Source organism: Erythranthe guttata, chromosome 1 (genome assembly GCF_056151865.1).
Source record: "Erythranthe guttata isolate IM_541 chromosome 1, IM_541, whole genome shotgun sequence".
NCBI classification, from domain to species: Eukaryota; Viridiplantae; Streptophyta; class Magnoliopsida; order Lamiales; family Phrymaceae; genus Erythranthe; species Erythranthe guttata.
Genome location: NC_142533.1, coordinates 1,360,925 through 1,380,909, shown reverse-complemented (window position 1 = coordinate 1,380,909; position 19,985 = coordinate 1,360,925). Strand labels below are relative to the sequence as shown.

Sequence of the window (19,985 nt, the reverse complement as noted above, 5' to 3'; positions counted from 1 at the left end):
TCGAAAATTCCGCTCTAATTTTTACGACGGTGGACCGTGTCCAAAGTATGTTCAATGCAAATTGGTCCTCTATTAAATCATTAGTAAATTAATAAATGAAAAGGTGTATTTAAACTTTTTTTTTTTCTAGAACAACTTGTCTAATCATAATTAGACTTTAAGCAGTAATTAACTATTTTATCCTAACTAATTAACCCGTTGAATAAGTCATGTCTTTAATTATATCAATGTAATTCTGATGTCTTTTCTCCTATCAACTTCCTATTGGTTTAGGAAATTATGTGGAAATGATTAAGAAATCAAGAATCCCAATATTCATGCAACTTGTGAGGCATTATTATATTCACATAAATTATTTGTTATTTTTTTAAAATAGCAAATATATATATATATTTTTAACTAATTATAGGCGATAAATACAATATATAATTAGACTACGAGACAATAATATAATTTTAATGTAATTTTGTTATTGCATGTGCTTCCTTATGCTGATTGGTATAAAACCTAATTCATAATAAGATTGGGACAATCTCAACTAATGCTAACAATCGCCAAATAGATAACATTTTGGTCAATAAAGCAGCTCTTTTTTATAATTTATTAAAATCTCGATAAATTAATAATTTTATTTAATTAATAATTTTTCACGGTCACGATTAGGTGACATCGTGTTGCAATATTAATTCAATAATTTAATATTTCACTAAATCAATAGAATTTTGTTAATCTCCTCAGTGTATTAATTTATAAATGTTTAACTGAACGATGATTTCAATTAACCCCTTAGTTAAGACAAACTAGTAAACTACACATTTTTCTATATTTTAGTTTGCAAAATATCTATATTTATAATTTTTTTTCCTTTTTCTATTCTTACCGCAAATATTTTTGAAGTTTGATATAATTATAATGAATTCAAACTCTTATAGAGAACCCTTTAAATTGTTACAAACATCCTTGTAAAATTCATATTTTTTTCTTACAATTTTCCTGAGTGTAAATACAATTTATTAAAAAAAATAAAAAATCAAAATAATAATTGTAATATGCCTTTCACTGAAATTTCTAGTCAATATTGTCAAACCTAATAAACTAGAAAATAGTAATAAATATTCTACATTGACGCGGGAGGAAAATAGAAGCACCAATTATCTCTCTCATATCATATAGATATGATGATATATGTAAATTAAATATATCGAATTAGTGCAAAAAAAAAAAAAAAAAAACCGAGATCAAACGATCAAGTTAGAATTATTTTATCGACGGCTTCCAGGTAAATTACTATACGACCCTAGAAGTTTATCTACTGCACTTATATATAGCTTTGATTGCGAGTTTTTTCTTTATTAATTAAAAAAATATAAAAACATTGATCTTTTTAAGTTTTATTTATTTATTTAATATTTACTTTCATAAGACGCTACCATTCATTAATCCTACCTAATTAAAAAAAAAAAACTAGACACAAGTAACAAAAGACAACCTTTTTCCTAGTCCCACGTATTTTGACCTCTCAGGACCAAGGGTAATAGCGTCATTTCACAAGCTCACCACCCCCTACCTAGACCCCTCGGCTTCAAGGGCTAAAAAATGAAATTAAGATAATCTGGAAACCATCAAAAGCAGTGCAAATATTCAAAACTTAGAGGACTGTATCATAAATAAAGCAAAATGTAAGTCCCCGCTTTTGAAAGGAAAAGATTCAGTCAATTGACGTTTCTACCCCCGTTACTCAGACACTACTCGTGGCTGTGAAACAGGGCTATATTCGTCATTTAACATCGGAAAAGGACTTAAACAGTAAATTTGACCAAATGAGAAGGACTTAAATGTAAATTTCATTCTGAGAGCCATTATGATATCTGCTACACCCCACCCCCCACCCCCCCCTCCTTCAATCCACCAACAAAGCTAATCAGAAGTAAAGAGAATTTCTTTAGTTCTCTGCAAAACAAATACTGCTCTACCTTTCTTTCCCAAAAAAAATTAAATAGGAAAAAAAAAAGAAAAGGATTAAAAGGGAATTCTCGAAAAGAATTACAGATTTTGTTTTGTTCCCTTTTTCTTTTATGGGTTCTAGGTAATCTTAATCTATGGTTATCTGCACTTTCAATGGTGTTCAAAAAAAATGTTCATGGTGTAATAATTAAAAATAAAAATAAATAAACGTGTCTTAATTCGTTACTCGTCTGCAGTATTGTTTTACCCTGTATTGAGTTTTCATAAGTTAGTTCCTTCTGTTCATGATTTTTGTTTATTTTATTTTGGTTTCGAGATTTCTGGGTCTTTGTCTCGGAACCCAATTGGTGCACTGTATTTATTTATTTATTTATTAATTAATTAATTGCTATGTTTATTTGGGTTTAATGATGTAATAAAATAAATTTCAGGGGGTGGATGAAGTAGAAGGAGATATTTTATCTCGAAGATCTGACGATTGTGTTCTGCGCTTTTGGAGTGCAAACATGTCTCAGACCAACTGGGAAGCTGATAAAATGTAACCCTTCTTTTCTCTGCTGCTAACTTTTTTTTTTTTTTTTTTAATATTTTCTTACGGCATTAGTTAATGTTGTTTGTATTAAGTTTTCGATTTCTGGGTCTGCTGTTTCTTGAAAAAAGTATGTTCAATCTTGGTTAGTTCTTTGGGATTTTAGGGTTTTGTGTGTGTGTGTGTGTGTGTGTGGATTAGCCCTTTTGTGTGTGTGTGGTTTTCAAGAAGAAGAAGAGGGGTTTCACTGTATGTAGAGGGCTGAAGATATTTGTGTAAATTGGATATGGAGTTTGGTTTTAGGGTTTCGTATTTCGTCTATCGTTTTATTGATTAATTGCGTTTGGACAGCTTAAATCTTACGCTGACAACTGGATTGTACTTTATGCCTAGGTTGGATGTCTATATTCACGATTATCTTGTGAAGAGAGATCTAAAGGCCACTGCTCAGGCTTTTCAAGCCGAAGGGAAAGTCTCGTCGGATCCCGTTGGTATGTAATAGGATATTTTCTTCCTTATTTTTTTACTAATTCCTTTTTATCCATTTTAATTTTAATTTTAATTTTAATTTGTGTGCGTGTGTTTGTGTGTGTGTTTCAGCTATAGATGCTCCTGGTGGTTTTCTATTTGAATGGTGGTCCGTTTTTTGGGATATCTTTATTGCGAGAACGAACGAGAAGCACTCTGAAGTTGCCGCTTCTTACATTGAGGTTCGGTGTATAATCTTCAAATAAGTCCGTTTTTTACTATATACACATAAACTGTCTATTTCACACACTATTCGTACAAATTTCGATAAAATTTTAGTAGTCGATTTGTCTAATGCTATTTGGTTCGTGAAATCTAATTTCGAGAAAAAAAAATATACAGACTCAGTTAATGAAGGCAAGGGAACAACAACAACAACAACAGCAGCCGACACAATCACAGCATCCTCAGCAACAACAACAATTACAAATGCAGCAACTTTTATTACGACAACAACAACAGCAGCAACAACAGCAGCAGCAGCAGCAACAACATCAGCAGCAACAACAACAGCAACAACAGCATCAGCAACAACAACACCAACAAAATCAGCAACAAAATCAGCAACAACAACATCAGCAACAACAACAGCAGCAGCAGCAGCAGCAACAACAACAGGCGCACCAGCAACAACAGCAACAGCAACAAAGGCGTGAGGGTGGACACCTTCTCAACGGTTCATCTAACGGGATTGTCGGTAATGATCCGCTCATGAGACAAAATCCCGGTACTGCTAATGCATTAGCGACAAAGATGTATGAAGAGAATTTGAAGCCACCCGTTCAGAGGGATTCTTTGGACGATGCTGCTTTGAAGGTAAATTTGCAACTTTATATTCAGTTCCTAATGCTAGCAGATATTTTACCGTAAAGATTCGATTTCTGATATTTGGGTCTCGTCTGTTCTTTCAGCAAAGATTCGGCGATAACGTGGGCCAGCTTTTGGATCAAAATCATGCTTCGATTTTGAAATCAGCTGCTTCAGCTGGCCAGCCGTCTGGGTATGTTCGATATCATATCTTTTGTAAAATCCCGATTTTTTTTTCCTTTTCTTTTTCTGTTGCCTCTTTTATTTAACTATTTTTATTTGAAATAAAAAGAATAAATAAAGAGTCGTTTTCGTTTAGGTTATGTACAATTTTTTGTTGGTCTTAATTTTGTTCGTATTTCAGACAAATGTTGCACGGTACAGCTGGTGGAATGTCTCCGCAAGTTCAAGCACGGAGTCAACAGTTTCAAGGCTCTTCACCGGTGTGTATTTGCCGTCTTTTGTTTCTCTCTTGCTATTACATTTTTGTCTAAGACACGTGGCGTTGAAATACGTAAATGTATACATTCATTAACAGGAAATCAAAACCGAAATGAACCCGATCCTGAATCCAAGAGCCGCTGGTCCCGAAGGATCACTAATTGGGATTCCTGGTAAGTAATTATTGTCGTTAAACACATAAATTCTTCCATTGTCGTGATGAAGAAAACCGAGTATTGCTATAAGTAAATTGTAGTCATGTCCGTTTTTTTCATTTATTGATATTTCTTGTATATGTTGTATTAAATATTCATCATATATATTTCAGGGTCAAATCAAGGTGGGAATAACCTGACATTGAAAGGATGGCCTCTAACAGTAAGTATATTATGTTTTTTACACTTCTTTCGCCTTCGACCTTTCTGATTGCGATAATTTCTGTCGACCCGATACTTTTTGAGGTGTTATTCCCGCATGGTGATGAAAAAGATACACGATCTTAAACAAACCATGGAAACCCTATTCTTGAAAACTACTAGTTAGACGCATTCGAATCTTGTTTCTTGATTTTCGTTGTCCCGTAAAATTCGTTATCGTGGTTATTTTATTAATTTTCTTTTGCGCGCGTTATTTTGATAGGGTTTCGATCAGCTTCGATCGGGGCTTCTCCAGCAGCCGAAGTCGTTCATGCAGGCCCCACAACCCTTTCATCAACTACAAGTTCTGACACCTCAGCACCAGCAGCAGCTTATGCTCGCTCAACAGAGCTTGACTTCTCCATCGGCAAACGACGCAGAGAGCAGGAGACTAAGAATGCTTTTCAATAATCGAAGCTTGTCAATGGGAAAAGACGGCCTTTCCAATTCTGTCGGTGATGTTGTTCCTAATATCGGTTCCCCCTTGCAAGCTGGCGTCTTGCCTCGTGCAGATCCAGAAATGTTAATAAAGGTTGCTTCTCCCCACTAATCAATTACCAAATTGTGTGTTTTTTTCTTGGAAATTTGATGATGTTAATTGTTTTTTTTGGGTTTTCTTTTTGGTAGTTGAAATTTGCTCAAATGCAGCAGCAGCAACAGCAGCAGAGCAATAATCAGGCGCAGCAGCAGCTTCAACATCATGCTCTGTCTAGTCAGCAGCCACAGAGTTCGAATCATAATCTCCAGCAAGATAAAATTATGGGTCCCGGTGGTGTGGCCGGTGATGGCAGCATGTCGAATTCGTATAGAGGAAATGATCAGGTCTGTCCTTTTTTTCTTATTATTATATACTTTTTTAGATTTTTTATTTTGGATTCTTTGTACAATTGCTTTTAATTGTGTGTATAAACAAAAATTATCCGATTCTTGTACTTCAAGTGAGTCTTTTGCTAAAACTCGTGCAGTTGCCGGAATTTCTTATAGCCCTCGTAATTCTTTAATGTAAGGAATTGTATTACCAAGGTTTAGACTCGATTAAACGCCATTAACGATATCCATCAATTGGTCGTCCGCAAGAACCATCAATAAACTTGATAATGAGCTTTTTTTAGCTCATAATCAGTTTTTTAATGTTTGTAACACTAGCTTTTGCTTATGAGCTTTTAGAAATAAGCAGCTTTTTAGCGGTAATGTGAGAAGCACCTTTGGAGCTGCTGCTTCAATTTTAAATCACTTCCGTACCCTAACTTTCCATATCCAAATTCCAATTATGAGGACAATTTACATCTTTCCAATTATTAAGCTAAAAAATAAAGTCTATTTGCAAACACGAAGTTTACGAGTGTGTTTTTGTGTATTTGAAGGCTTCAAAAAACCAGACAGGGAGAAAGAGAAAGCAGCCCGTTTCATCTTCGGGCCCCGCTAATAGCTCAGGAACAGCCAACACAGCGGGCCCCTCTCCAAGTTCAGCTCCATCGACACCTTCGACACATACGCCTGGAGATGTGATGTCATCAATGCCAGCTTTGCCACAAGGTGCCAGCTCATCAAAACCGATGATGATGTTTGGAGCTGATAACACTGGTACTCTTACATCACCATCGAACCAATTGGTAAGAGAACAATTTGTCTTTCTTAGCCCCCTTTTTTTTTTTTCGTGAACAGAGTTTTTTAACAACTTAGTTTGATCAATCTCTTACAGTGGGATGATAAAGATCTAGGGCAAGCGGATATGGATCGATTTGTGGACGATGTTGAAGACAATGTGGAATCGTTTTTATCGCATGACGATGCTGACCCTCGTGATTCAGTCGGCCGGTGTATGGATGTAAGCAAAGGTAAATAAATTTTTTTTTTTTTTTTTTTTTCAGTTTTCTCGAGCATGTATGCTGGACATGTCATTATTTTCTGATCGGAAAAATGTTTGCTTCTTAGGGTTTACGTTTACGGAAGTAAGTTCTGTTCGAGCTAGTGGGTTTAAAGTTGCGTGTTGCCACTTCTCGCCCGATGGGAAGCTTCTTGCGAGTGGCGGACATGACAAAAAGGTGAGTGCAGGAATCGAGAAAGAGTTTTTTTCGGTTTTGCTAATTACGAAAAAACTCAAATTTCTTGAAGTTTTGAATGTTGATATTTTTGCTAGCTATTTGAAATAACGGGATTGTTAAAAATGACGATGCAGGCGGTTTTGTGGTACGCTGACAGTTTGAAGCCGAAGACTACGCTCGAGGAACACTCTTCTCTTATCACTGACGTTCGTTTCAGTCCTAGCATGGCCCGCCTTGCCACATCATCCTTTGACAAGACCGTCAGAGTCTGGGATGCGGATAATGTTAGTCGATAACTGCTTTTATTAAATATCGTTCTCTTTTCTGTTCTCTCTTTTTTTCTGAACTCTTTAGGAAATTCTCGTATATTTTTTGAGGATGCCACTTAATCCTTAAATATTGTCTCGTTTGTTGCAGCCTAGCTATTCACTTCGTACCTTTACCGGACATTCTGCTGGTGTGATGTCATTGGACTTCCACCCAAACAAAGATGACCTCATCTGCTCATGTGATGGGGACGGTGAAATAAGATACTGGAGCATAAATAACGGGAGCTGCGCCAGAGTTTTCAAGGTACAACAAAATAAAAATACAACAAAAAAAAAATATCTTTTTTTCTCATATTCATTCTCGTATATTAAACTTTTTTTCTTCGATTGTTGTAGGGTGGGACCGCCCAAGTGAGATTCCAACCTCGTCTTGGAAGATACCTCGCAGCTGCTGCAGAGAATGTCGTCTCGATTCTTGATGCAGAGACACAGGCTTGCAGACATTCGTTAAAGGTCGATTTTTTTTAAAATTTTTGTAAACATAAATCTTGATTGTCTTACTTTTGCAAGTATTGATTTTTGTATATATATATATAGGGTCACACGAAACCAATTACTTCTATTTGCTGGGACCCGTCTGGAGAGCTGTTGGCATCGGTTAGTGAGGATTCAGTGAGAGTATGGACTATGAGATCTGGTAGTGAAGGGGACTGTTTGCACGAGCTTAGTTGTAATGGAAATAAATTCCATTCTTGCGTTTTTCACCCGACATATTCTTCGTTGCTCGTTATTGGTTGTTATCAGGTAATTTTTAAATTTTATTTTCAATTATTTTTGAAGTTACTAAAATCTCGTCACATTCTTGAATTCCTGATTTTTTTTTTTTAATTTTCTTTTCAGTCGCTTGAGCTGTGGAACATGACTGAGAACAAAACTATGACCCTTTCGGCACACGAAGGATTGATTGCTTCGTTGGCTGTATCGACAGTGGCTGGATTGGTTGCTTCGGCCAGTCACGATAAAATTGTTAAATTATGGAAATGATTTTTAGGCCCAAAACGAAGAAGAAAAAAAAATATATTTTGCTGTTCTGTGTTATTTGTCTCGAGTTTCGCTGAAACATCAAGAGAGCTTGGAACTAACTGCTACTAGTGTTGTGAGTCGATTTCGTAGCCCTACGATGGACATTTTTTTTTACTTGTTTAATTGGGTTTAAGTTGTACTAATTTGCAGGATTTTTATCGGACGATGTTAATGTGGACTTGTTCTAACCTGGAAAAAAACACCCGGAACTTTTCAACTGTTGATGCCTGTTTTTGAATTAGGAGTTTTTCCTCCTTGGGTGTTGTTTGTTGTACCAGTATTGATATCATTACTGTTGTTTTGTTCACTCGTAAATTAGTTCGTTTTTGTCGTAAATTTAAAATGGTTTTAAATAGTAGTGACCGACTGAATAGCAGAAATTTATGCACTATTTTCCAAAGCAAGACATCGAGTAAAATCTGAATATGCAGTAAATATATTGGGCTTATATGGGCGTTGATTGTAGTGAAAATTAAATTGGGCTAAAGTTGGGTTTCAAATTGGGCCTATAAATTGACTGGATTGGATCTAGAATTGGGCTGAAATATGCCTGTAACTGTTTAGATTGGGCTTGGGGCTAAAATATGCTTGTGTAATTGTTCATATTGGGCCTGCAATTGGGCCTTAAATAAGCCTATAAATGTTCATTTGGGCCTTTAATAGGGCCGAAATATGTCTGTAGTTGTTTCAATTGGGCCTGAATTTGGACTTAAATATGCCTGTAAATTTTCTAGTTGGGCCTACAATTGGGCCAATATCTACCTACGAAATTTCATATTGGGCCTTTGATTGGGCTAAACTTGGGCCCTAGTGGGCTATGTTTGGTCTGAATTTTGGGCTCAATTGGAACTAGAAATTGGCTGGATTGAACTAAGAATTTATGTGAAAAGGCCACAATTTAATTGGACTTAGTTGGGCCGATTGAATTTGAATGGGCCTATAATTGGGTTAAATTGGCCTGAATTAAGGCTGGAATTTGATTGTAGATATTATTAATAAACTTGAAATAAAATTTCAGGCCTAATTAAAGGCCAATTCAAGGCACACAATCCAATCAAAAGTCATGGTATGTATACCTTCGAAAATAAATAAAACAAAATAAATAAAACAAAGATCAAAGCCACATCCATCTAAGCTATTAATCCATCAGAAAAAAAACAAAAATCAGACCTGCTACAATCCGAAATACCAAATAACTTAACAGTAATTAATTGTTTGTGAATAGCAATCTAAAAGCTGTAATAAAGTTCAAAATTGGCAAATACAAACACATCAAATAATAAAAATACAACTACCAAAACTTAGATTTAAAGCCCAAACAGATAAAATGCGGAACAAGTAATTTATCGAGTGTCATAGAGAAGTTGAAAAGGGCTTATCTCTGAATTTACCTCCTCCTCATTCCACGGCCACGACCCCTACCTCTACCACCACCCATAGCACCAGCATCTCCTTGTGCACTCTCAGACTGCATTCATTACACGAGTCACATGCCAATCGTATATATAGAATTATTATGGGCATAATGAACTTACAACTCGAGTGTATCCCGAGAAATCGAAACAAAAGTGTGTACTAATAATAATAATATTACCTTGGGGTTTTTAACAGTTTCATCAACACTCAAGACAAGGCAAGCTGCTTCAGTAGCTGCATTTATGGCATTAATCTGCAGAATCGGGAGATACAATAATGTTAAGCAGTTATAGTACCAAGTAATCACCAGGTTTCGAATACCAAGGCCTTGTTTGGGAATGTTGATGACATTGATTGAATTAACTAGGATCACATACATTGTTCAAGATAATGTAATATGCAATTATCTTGTGATTATACAAGTCTTCGTATCAGGTGATAGATATCCTTCATTGGATTGTGTAATAATAGAGCTGGATTATGTAATATCTCTTTGAACCCTAATCCTAGTTCCCGAACAATGTGTAAAAAGATTGAATAAATTTACCTTCACAACTGCAGGCTCCCACACAAAGTTGGCAAAGGAATCGGAAATTCCACCAGTGTTGATGTCCACACCATAAGAGGCACCCTCACCTGTTTTACAAATCGATAAAGGCATGAAATTATCAATAAAGCCAAACCATGTGCTACAAATGACAAATGCGTACAGAGGCTCCATAGCAACAAGAGCTTTTCAGTATTGCCCTAGCAAATAGCGCAAGGGCAAATTTGGGAATGCGATTAATATTCAAGTACAAGACGCTAACCAGATGGAAGAGCATGCTTCTGCCTCAGTTTGTTCAACACGTCAGTCGCGTCAAAACCAGCATTGTCACACAGTTGCCTTGGGATTACCTACAAAAAAACAAGTATTAGGTTTGTACAGGATGCTTAACTAGAAACTCTACTTCCTCGAATTATATTTCTAGTATCAATATAAGATGGATATTTTGAGATAGTATCTATTTTGAGAGATTCTTGGTTTTGATCCCACGTAGAAATTTTGATAGTTCGCAAGTACGCGTATGGTTTTACAGAAGATCTACCTCAAGGGCTTTGGCATAAGCATTTATAAAGAGCTGGGACTTTCCAGCAATAGTACGTGCATGCTGCCTCAAATATCGGCTTATCTCCATCTGCAGAAACAATATAATTTTTATTTTAAAAGGTGACGGTATTGGACAACTTCACATAAGCACAATGTTTGGATGACAGTAGGGAATTCTTACATCAATAGCACCGCCACCTGCAACTACAGTCGAGTTTCTCATAGCTCTTCGAACAATCATAATTGCATCGTGTAAACTTCGCTCAGCCTCCTCAATAAACTAAATTCATCAAAGACAAAATTAGAGCCAAAGTCCAAAATATATGTATCCATAAATACAGGGTCTATATTGATACAAACCTGATCTGCTCCTCCACGAAGAACAATTGTGGCAGTCTGACCAGATGGACATCCACTAAATATGTTAAATCGTTCATTTCCAACTTGCCTCTCCTCAAACAGGTCACAAGTTCCAAGAACCTTACAAAAAGAATTTTCGGTACAACTCAGAATATGAATTCATATAGTAGAACATTTAGTCGTATTGGACCTTGGTTACAACAAACAAGAGAACTACCTCGTCGATTACGTTGTTCACAGTGGTCTGAAGAGTTCCACCTGTAGCCGCTGCAACCCTCAGCAAATCTTCTTCAGTAACACGACCAGCGCAGAATATGTCACGATCTGCAAAATACTGCAAAAAGAATGATTTAAATATAACAGCGTCCATTCTTTTCTTCCATACACAATTATGAACTATTTTTTCAGTTTCCCTATTATTCATGTTAAAGATGAAATAAAGAAAAAAGTGACAAACTACGCAGCTCGGTCAAATTGATCAATGCTATAACAATCCCATGATTCTTTAACTAATAAATATACGCAAACAGTGTATACTCCCCTTTAGCAAATATGCACATATATATTCACACACATACACACACACACACACATATATAAGCATGAAGCTATCACCTTTATAAATGAATGTTAATTAATAAATTGGTAAAAACAAGTACCTGAGTAGCCAGATCACCAATAGCAAGTCGTGACAGAACAATTTTAGCTCCACTTTCCACACATTTATCCAACTTGTCATAAATGATATTCCATTCTGCGTCTACGATTGATTGATATTGTAATGGATCTGACAATCTGTATGTAAAGAGGTTTTCAGAACTTATTCGGCGGCAACCTTGTCGATGACATAACAAATTAAACAAGAAACTATTATAACCTTATCTCAGCGTTTTCTTTCTCCGATTTTAGCTCCAACTCGATGTTTAGCAAAAGTATCTTGGGATTTACAAATTTCTTTGGCTGTTGCTCAAAACCGGCATATGAGAAGGTCTTTTTGAAGGCCACACCATTCACAAGAAAAGAATCCCTCATGGTACCTCCAGGAACCTACAAAGGCATAATTAACATAAAAAGAAGACGAGAGTAGAGTATGTATACATAGATCCATTCAGTTGAAATGAAACGAACAGATTTAGCTAAAATAGCAACACAGCGTACTTCCAAACACAGTTTTACATATTCAATGATACGTGTACGATCATGCTTCAAGCAGGCACTTATGAATATCCCATTCAAGCCCTTGAAAAACATGATTGATAACATCTCTTAAACATTTTGGTGAAAATTGAACACTAAGTATGAGATTTACATACCTTCTTGATTCCGATCATGTTCAACCTATCTCCATTTCCAATGGCAATGACAGCATCTACCACCATGGTTGCAAAGAACTCCTTTTCACCACCAATGAGCTTAGAGGATAGTGTTGTAGCAGCACATTTAGCCAGTAAACTCTTCTTTTCTTCCATGCTTTTTCCCTCTATGCTAACAGCTAAATCTTTAATCTTTGCAATCGCCTATTAAATCAACATAAGACAAAGCATGAGACCACCCAAGTCCAAATTCAAACAGATAATATTAATCTTCTATGCCTACCAAATTAGAAGCTGTTCGGTAACTCCGAATAAGGTTCTGAGGATGAACCCCATCTTCAATAAACGGCTTTGCTTCCTTCAGGAATTCTCCAGCAAACAGAACTACGCTAGTGGTTCCATCACCAACCTGAAGAACAGCATGGAGACGGTGAAATAAAACTAGAATATTTCCAAGCAGTTCGTATTTCATATTTAAACGGGTCCTACACTTCATGATTAAGAGTTCTATATTTGTTAAATTCCTCATAAGGAGATAATTTAACAAGAATTTCACATCACAATACGAAGTAAGGAAAACCAATGGAATACAACGGTAATGATACCTCAGAATCTTGGGACTTTGCAATATCTACAAGGATCTTTGCAGCAGGATGAATGATGTCAAGAAGTTTCATTATGGTGGCACCATCATTAGATATGGTGGTCCCCTTGTCATCATGGATCAACTTGTCCATGCCTCTTGGACCAAGAGTCGTTCGTACAACATCAGCCACAGCCATGCACGCATTCATGTTGCTTATTAGTTGTGGTTTCCCTTGTGATGTATCAGTCCCTTCCTTGAGAAGGATAATCTGGGGTTGCTGTTGTTTGATCACCGATTCACCAAATACAGTTAGTTAAACCATGAAAAGACCAGTATACGAAATGCGAAAAAACGCAGTCCAATAGAATAGTACATTTCAACAAATTTCATCAAAATACAGTTTATTTACAAGATGAGAGCTTCCCATCGAATAATTTTATCTCATCATATATCACAGATTAGCTGCAACTATTCAAGACTTGCAATATTGGATGCAAAATAGAAACAAGAATTTTCACAATTTATTTTCCTTGCACAGAAAACCTAATAACCAGATGTTCAAATGCTAAAACACACAATACTAACCTGATAACTTTTACACATTATTCAATAAGATCTGTTTACTGCGACATCCACACAAAACAATCTCAACACCACAACCCCAGGTAATAGTTAGACCAAACAATGCCAATATATGCTCATTTACTACATATATTTCCTATTCCTCGTGTTCTAGAAATGAAGCGGGAAGAATCAAAATCCAACAATAACATTCGTAATTTCACCGGGAGAAAACACATAAAACCATCAATCTCCAAAATACTAAAGTTCAACTAATTTTTGGTTTGAAAAAAAATACACAACGAAAGAGGAAAATAACGACCAGGGTGACGTGAAATTAGAAACCGAGCATGTAGATCTTGCCCTAATCCACCCAACATTCTGATTGTATGAGTAAGAAAAACAGTAACAACTCAAGTTCTATTCTAGCCAAACCACAAACCAAATCTGGTCCTGAAAATTCAATTACTACCGCTGCAGAAAAACCACCAATAAATAAGAAACAACTACTGCTACAAACAAAACCTTTGCGCTGCCATCGCATTCTCGGCAAATAATCCTTCATGCTACTCCAAATCCAGAAAAATAAAAAATAAAATCAAAAGTAGAAAACGAACACGGAAGAATCCGAAACCCTAAACCAACAATCAATGGCGCGGTATAGTGTGAAGCAACGAGAAAATGAAAATGGATCCTCTTCCGACAAAGCTTGCAAGAAACAATAAAACGCACGAGAGATTCAGACAAGATCGCGAGCTTACCATCATGGACGACATTGTGGATTCAGTTACTGTTTGCGCGAAATGAGTTTTTCGTGAGAGTTCAAAGAGAGAGAGAGAGAAAGCTGAGAGTGCAACGGGGGAAAGTTCTCTAGGGTTTAACTCCTTTCTTTGGGAGGGTGGTTTCTGGTTTTTGGCTTTAAGGCCGTGTTTGGGTTGTTGGAAATGCTTTTCAAATATATTGTCACAACAAATTTAATTCCGCTCTTATGAAATTAAAAATATATTGTTAATGATACTTAAATCTAAGGGTAAATTATGAAAACCCCCTAAAATTATATTAAACTACAAATACCACCTCCACCTATTCGTAATTATCAAAAAATCCCTGAAATTTGTTTCCGCCTTACACCAACCCCTTACATTGTGACTTTTCACGGATTTTTTTATTCCAGGGAACGGAATAAAGATAAATTTCAGATATTTTCTTTTATTTTTCACCTATTTAACATAAAGTATAATAGTCTGTACACGTTTTCTGTTAAAAAAAAGGGGGATTTTGGTTATGACGGATAGGTGGGATATATAGTTTCCGCTATTTAGCCTACGTTGAGGGGGTTTTTCGAAATTTACCTAAATCTAATCATTAATTCGTGGTTACAATTTAAACTTTTGTTATTTAATTAAAATAAATTTACCTAGGGGCCCTTTTGGTTGGGTGGGTTGGATAGATAGGTATGGATGGGATATGTAGTATTGGGATTAAACTGTTGATTCACAATACTGAGTATGTCTTTTGGTTGGTTGTATTGGGCTGAAACTAATAATCCCATGATGAACAACAGCATGTTTTGTACAGCTGATAAACCAGTTTAATGGGGGATTATTTGCAAAATGACTATAATGCCCCTGAAATGCAATATTTACCAGCCATACGCCTCTTTCATTTTTCAGCCCCTTTCACTCCTAAACCCTTAGTTTTTCCTTCGATAATTGAAGAAAAAATCCCGACTATTGTATCCCGTTTTACAATAGTTTTCCCGTATGAGCCCCGGTAGCAATACTTCGCGTAGGAGTTCGAGCAGCAACGATTATGGTGCATTCTATTCAAATGGCCAGCAACAACAATTTTGTGATTGCGGTTTACAACTCGCCTTACAAACTTCTTGAACCCCTGCCAACCCAGATCGCCGGTTCTTGACTAAGGCAAAACGGGTACGAAACCATGTCTACATACATATACAAGTGAAGCCTTATTGTTTGGACTTTGAACTGCTTTGTACCTCCATATTTAATATGTGTGGTCTTTCAAACTCGTTATCCCCGTGTACACGTTAATTTGATCATTATGTATAATTAATTTGGTCATGCACTAACATTCATTTTTAATGATCTTCATTTCTTCGATATTTTTGTAGTCATTTCTCTGATATTTTTGTAGTAATTCAATATGATATATATGACGGTATATTTGCACAAATCTGTGTTTGCGGAATTAGTTGAACTAATCTGAGTATTTTTTTCCCGTTTAGATGTTCATGCATTTTTTGTGTAATTAATCGTAAGTTTGATGTGATAATTAGTATAATAATCAAATAGTTATCACAATACAATTTAATGGTAAGTTGAGTATTTATATGTAACTAGCATTTATCGCACAAGATATCATTTCAAATAAAAATAATGATTAGTTTAATACATGATAATAATAATTATAATAAAATTTCAATTTGGCTCAGACCTTGATGCTGCCACTCAGGCATTACTCAATAGAGGGGCAAGGCTGAGAGAAATACTCAAACAACCACAATATACACCGTTGCCAATTGAAAAACAAATTCTAGTCATTTACGCAGCGGTCAATGGATTCTGCGATCGAATGCCATTAGACAAAATTGCTCAATTTGAAAAAATGCTTCTATCTACTGTAAATAAAACCTGAATTACTAAAATTCTTAAAAGGTAGCTTAACTAAAGAAAAAAAGGCTAGAAATAGATACATTCTTAAAAGAATGTGCTTTTATCATGAAAATGAAAAAAATGAAAAAAAAAATGAAAAATAAGATAAAAAATAAGATAAAAAAGCCCTTTTATTAGTAATATCGGTAACAACATTAACATTTATACAAATTTAATAATACAAACTCATTGAAAAAAAAATTAAAACTTAATTGTCATAATATGAAATTGATCATTAAATAAATGAAGCAAATTTTTTTAGAGAAAATAGGCTGGAAAATAGGAGATAAAATAATAACAATAATAATTAAAAAAAAATATAGATATAGTAGATTATGATTGTGCTAGCCGAGATTTAGTGTTAAAATAATTAGAAGAAAAATGGCTGCAAAATAGGAGATAAACAAAATTATATATAAATATAAATTAATTTATTTTTTTATAAATTTGTAATTTTTGTATGATGTAAGGGTATTTTCGAAAATTCACATGGGTGTAATGGTGGGATAATTGAAGGGATAAACTGTCAAGTCAAAATTGGCTTGATAACTAATAAATCAAATGGGTGATTAAATCAGTGGGGCCGGATATCAAGGATGGCAAAACCTGTGAACCAAATATTGTACTATTGGGTACAACATATCCCATCATGCCTAATAATGCAAACCAAAAGGGCCCCTAGTGTTGCAAGTAGATCTAAGAAAAGTGTAAATGACCATTTTGCCCATAATAGATCTGATCCAACTTAATTTTTACTTAATTCCAAATCCAAACAGACCTTAATCTTTAATTTCCAAATAAACGAACGGAATCTCCGAGATTCCCACAAAAACCTCTTCATATGATACACTCTTTACTACTAAACTGATTTCAACATCGGCGCAGGCTTACAGCTGACAATTGGATTTAGCTGCTAAAGAAGAAGAAAAAATGGCGGAAGATACGGTAAATTCGATCCCTTTATTGCCTTGTTAAATAAGCTTGCATGAACCAAAAATGGGTTTTTTTTAAGGGTTTAGAAACTTCATCAATTGCAGAGGCGCTTAATCGTATTCCATTTTCTTAATTGTTTGCTTTAATGGGGAGAACATACGTTTATTGTTTGTTTTGATTCAGTAAATTTGTTAATTATCTAAAATGTAAATGACATTTTCGTTTGAGATCATAAGTAAATTCATTTACCTGCAAATTGCAATTGGTTGACCTAATTCTCCCGAACCAACAGGAGGCTGATGCTTCGGATGAAGTGCGGCTTCTACGCGAAAGAATCGACAGAGAATATCCTGATTCGATGGGGTGGAGAGTAGTATCACTTTTGGAGTCTTTGAAGGTTGTTGTCTTTTTTCGTCTTTTGCCCGTATTTTTAGCAATCTCTTTTATTGTTATTGCAAATTCCTTATGTGTGTTATCGAATTTACGAAAAGATACTGGTTTTTTGTGCACGTCCTGCATTTGCTGAGCTGCGTAGTTTTACCACTCTGTAAAAACACTTGTGTAAAATGGAGGGAGATATAGAACTATCGTATTCTTTCAAAAGTTTCGTTTGCCTTCTTTGTTGCGGTTACATTGCTTGATCGGATTATTATCTATGGCTAATCTTGAATTGGATTTCCATAGGCGCTTGATAATCAAGAATCTGAAATCAATTCTCGACGAAGCTCAGATTGTTCTAGATTGCAGCAAGAAGTTGACGCGCTTAATGAAAGGCTGCATAGTGGTAGAAATTACGAAGATTCTTTCGAGTTTCATCCTTCTTTTCAAGACTCTAGTGAGAGATTGGAGTTGCTGACGAAGGTTAGATGAACAATCTATATAAATACCTTATATATGTATATTTTATGTATTTTTGGTCGTCACTGTCGTAAATGTCGTTAGATGATTTCTGTGCAGCGATATTCAGCAGATGCATTTTCATTAACTTCACTTGAAATGCGGCAACTTGTTTTGCTCTCAGCTTATTTTAAACTACACTTTGTTTTTTTCAGCTTGTCCACAAAATTTAAGGATAAAATTTGTGACATGGTTAATTTCGTAATTTGTTGGTAGGAACTTGCCACAAAGTTAAGATCAATTGTGTCGCTAAAGCGACAGCTTGACGAAGTGCCATCGCAGGCTGAATTAATACAGTAGTACCCTTCGAACAATCTTTATTGTTGCTTTTGAAAGTAAAGCCGAAATATTCTTTCTTGATTAGTCTTATTTATTAGTTTTGAATTTGTGACTCGTAATGCAGGTATGAACTCCGTTTCTCAGAACTTAATACTCAAATTCAGGTAAACGCGTTGGAATTCAATAATTGCTGCATAATTTATATCCTCATTGTTATTGGATTTTATACCAGGCTGAACTGTACCTGCACTTGCTATTTTCTAGAAAAAGCTTGTAAACACCCGTAAGCACTACGATACATATAATGCTTTGTTGGAGATTCGAGAATTGATGCTAAAGGAAACATCTTTGTTGAACTCAATCAGTTTGCAGGTGAAGCTTCTGGAAGACTAGAATTAGTATTTTATTTATTTATTTATTTACGAATATATGTGCATTGATTTCTTGTAGTTCCAAAATGCTATTACTAGTGCTGATGGAAGGATAAAACTGATCAACTCTCTTGAGGGAATTTTAAACGGAACCCAACAGGTATAACTTATTACAACATCTTGACAAATCACTCGAGATTTTATGAATTATTTGACGATTTTTTTTTTTTGCTGATGTCTTAATTTTACAGAAACTCGAGAAAGTGCAACTGGCGCTGCAATCAGAACAGAAGTCACATGATAATACTAAAGAGAGTTACACAGCTGCAATTTCACAGCAAAGACAGTGCTCGTCTTTCTTGAAACTTTTCCAGGTACACTAATGCTAAATTTTGAATTTAAACCAAATGTATTTTGAACAATTGGAAATTTGTCATATGCGTGACGATTTTGGTCCGATAATTGGAAGAAAAAAAATTATTGGCATTATTATCAGAATCTATCCTAGTTTTGTCCTAACGAAGATCACACAACTATGAACACACCTCGTACGCGTTTGCATATTCAATCTTGTTATATAAACATACAATCTTTGAGCTTCTATATTTTGATGAATCTGAAGTTAAATCATTCTTTTTAATTTCATATAAAAGTTCTTACATATATATTTCCAGGAAGAATGTGCACGGAATGAGAAGCTTCGGGCGCAGATACGCGAGCATGGACCTTCTCCTCACCAAGATAAACAAAAATAGTTTTTTGTAGAAATATTTGGAATTAAATGACAATGACAATGGGATTTTTGTAAATCAGTCCTAAATCCGAGTGAGATGATATTCGAAAATCGTTCCTAATAATTCTGATAAATAAGTATTGGAAATACTATAATTACGTCTTTGCCGATGGTTGTAGAAAAGTATTTTTTTCGGGTTCCATGATTCTTTGAGATCATATTTTTGTTTCGTGCGCGTGTGTGGTTGCGTATGTGTGTATGTAGGTGTGTAATTATGCGTGAAATTTGTAAAAAGCACTTATTAAAAACTCTTCAAAAAATGTGAAGAGTATCAAGTAAAATGTCACATGCAAACTATAGTTGCAATCTTGTCACACTATGGAAAATTAGATTATGTTAATCTCTTTATTAACTATAGTTTGGGAGATTGGAAACAGAGCTAAAAGTGGTCAATATTTGGACTTATTGGTCGTGACAAGACTTTGAATAATTAATTCAATTCCACTACGTAATCGCAATTAATTAATTGATTAATTAATTAATCCAACATTTGTCTTTTGTATGCTATTATCGTTGATTATTTATTTAACTTACATTCTGACCAAAACTGAACCTAACGTAAATAGTGACGTCACTCTTAATTTTGTCCTATTCTCAAATGAATGAAGTAAATCTTGATTTATAA

The 19,985-nt window shown here is 35.1% G+C and overlaps 3 protein-coding genes across 4 annotated transcripts; 2 read left to right on the top strand and 1 right to left on the bottom strand.

Moving 5' to 3' along the window:
* Nucleotides 1-1,779: 1,779 nt before the first annotated feature.
* LUG (transcriptional corepressor LEUNIG) lies at nt 1,780-8,398 on the top strand. 2 transcript variants are annotated; one of them, XM_013000476.2, is made up of 19 exons: nt 1,780-2,086; nt 2,397-2,503; nt 2,888-2,985; nt 3,095-3,204; nt 3,365-3,838; nt 3,934-4,022; nt 4,194-4,272; nt 4,368-4,443; nt 4,599-4,648; nt 4,910-5,218; nt 5,314-5,508; nt 6,051-6,299; nt 6,389-6,524; nt 6,622-6,731; nt 6,866-7,015; nt 7,149-7,304; nt 7,397-7,513; nt 7,598-7,804; nt 7,901-8,398. In XM_013000476.2, the coding sequence occupies exons 2-19, from the start codon at nt 2,472-2,474 to the stop codon at nt 8,042-8,044; spliced, it is 2,781 nt and encodes a 926-aa protein (XP_012855930.1). In that variant the 5' UTR covers nt 1,780-2,086; nt 2,397-2,471; the 3' UTR covers nt 8,045-8,398. The 2 variants fall into 2 exon arrangements, with proteins under 2 accessions (XP_012855930.1, XP_088671620.1); XM_088815494.1 differs by having other exon boundaries at nt 2,055-2,232.
* Nucleotides 8,399-9,186: 788 nt separating this feature from the next.
* On the bottom strand, nt 9,187-14,399 carry LOC105975332 (T-complex protein 1 subunit eta). The gene is made up of 14 exons (XM_013000516.2): nt 14,171-14,399; nt 12,868-13,125; nt 12,546-12,671; nt 12,263-12,466; nt 11,827-11,996; nt 11,609-11,744; nt 11,167-11,283; nt 10,950-11,069; nt 10,771-10,869; nt 10,588-10,677; nt 10,309-10,396; nt 10,047-10,135; nt 9,678-9,752; nt 9,187-9,551 (listed from the first exon to the last, which is right to left on the bottom strand). The coding sequence occupies exons 1-14, from the start codon at nt 14,183-14,185 to the stop codon at nt 9,471-9,473; spliced, it is 1,668 nt and encodes a 555-aa protein (XP_012855970.2). The 5' UTR covers nt 14,186-14,399; the 3' UTR covers nt 9,187-9,470.
* A 2,446-nt stretch (nt 14,400-16,845) lies between these two features.
* LOC105975390 (paramyosin-like protein) lies at nt 16,846-19,532 on the top strand. The gene is made up of 9 exons (XM_013000587.2): nt 16,846-17,032; nt 17,313-17,417; nt 17,705-17,881; nt 18,134-18,213; nt 18,321-18,360; nt 18,461-18,568; nt 18,647-18,727; nt 18,819-18,941; nt 19,242-19,532. Exons 1-9 carry the CDS (start codon nt 17,018-17,020, stop codon nt 19,320-19,322), a joined length of 810 nt encoding a protein of 269 aa, XP_012856041.2. The 5' UTR covers nt 16,846-17,017; the 3' UTR covers nt 19,323-19,532.
* Nucleotides 19,533-19,985: the final 453 nt, after the last annotated feature.